This window comes from Nestor notabilis, unplaced genomic scaffold (assembly GCF_000696875.1).
Source record: "Nestor notabilis isolate BGI_N333 unplaced genomic scaffold, ASM69687v1 scaffold24143, whole genome shotgun sequence".
Taxonomy (NCBI): domain Eukaryota; kingdom Metazoa; phylum Chordata; class Aves; order Psittaciformes; family Psittacidae; genus Nestor; species Nestor notabilis.
In genome coordinates this window covers 8,449-8,656 of record NW_009922696.1, presented here as the reverse complement: position 1 = coordinate 8,656, position 208 = coordinate 8,449, and the positions used below count along the sequence as shown (strand labels likewise).

The 208-nt window shown below is 72.6% G+C and overlaps 1 protein-coding gene across 1 annotated transcript in view; it reads right to left on the bottom strand.

Moving 5' to 3' along the window:
* Positions 1-4: 4 nt before the first annotated feature.
* PAN2 (PAN2 poly(A) specific ribonuclease subunit) overlaps positions 5-208 on the bottom strand; it is a gene marked incomplete at its 3' end in the record, with an annotated part of 8,614 nt that continues 8,410 nt past the window's right edge. The window contains exon 22 of the mRNA XM_010011762.1: positions 5-109. Within this exon, the coding sequence (XP_010010064.1) occupies positions 5-109 (105 nt within the window). The remainder of the gene's footprint in view (positions 110-208) is intronic.

The window sequence follows — 208 nt, the reverse complement described above, 5'->3', positions numbered from 1 at the left end:
GGACCCCCTCGTTGGGGCCCTGCCCGCGCACACACGTGATCCTGGCCACCGACATCTGGCTGGGCTTGATGGTGGATTTGGTGCCATCGCTGCGCAGCTCGGCCTCCTCCTGCGATGGGTGAGGGCAGAGCTCGGTGCCACCCCCCGGGGCTTCCCCTGTGCCCCTGCGCCCTGGTCCTGCCGCGGGGGGGGGGGCCCTGACCCCGTT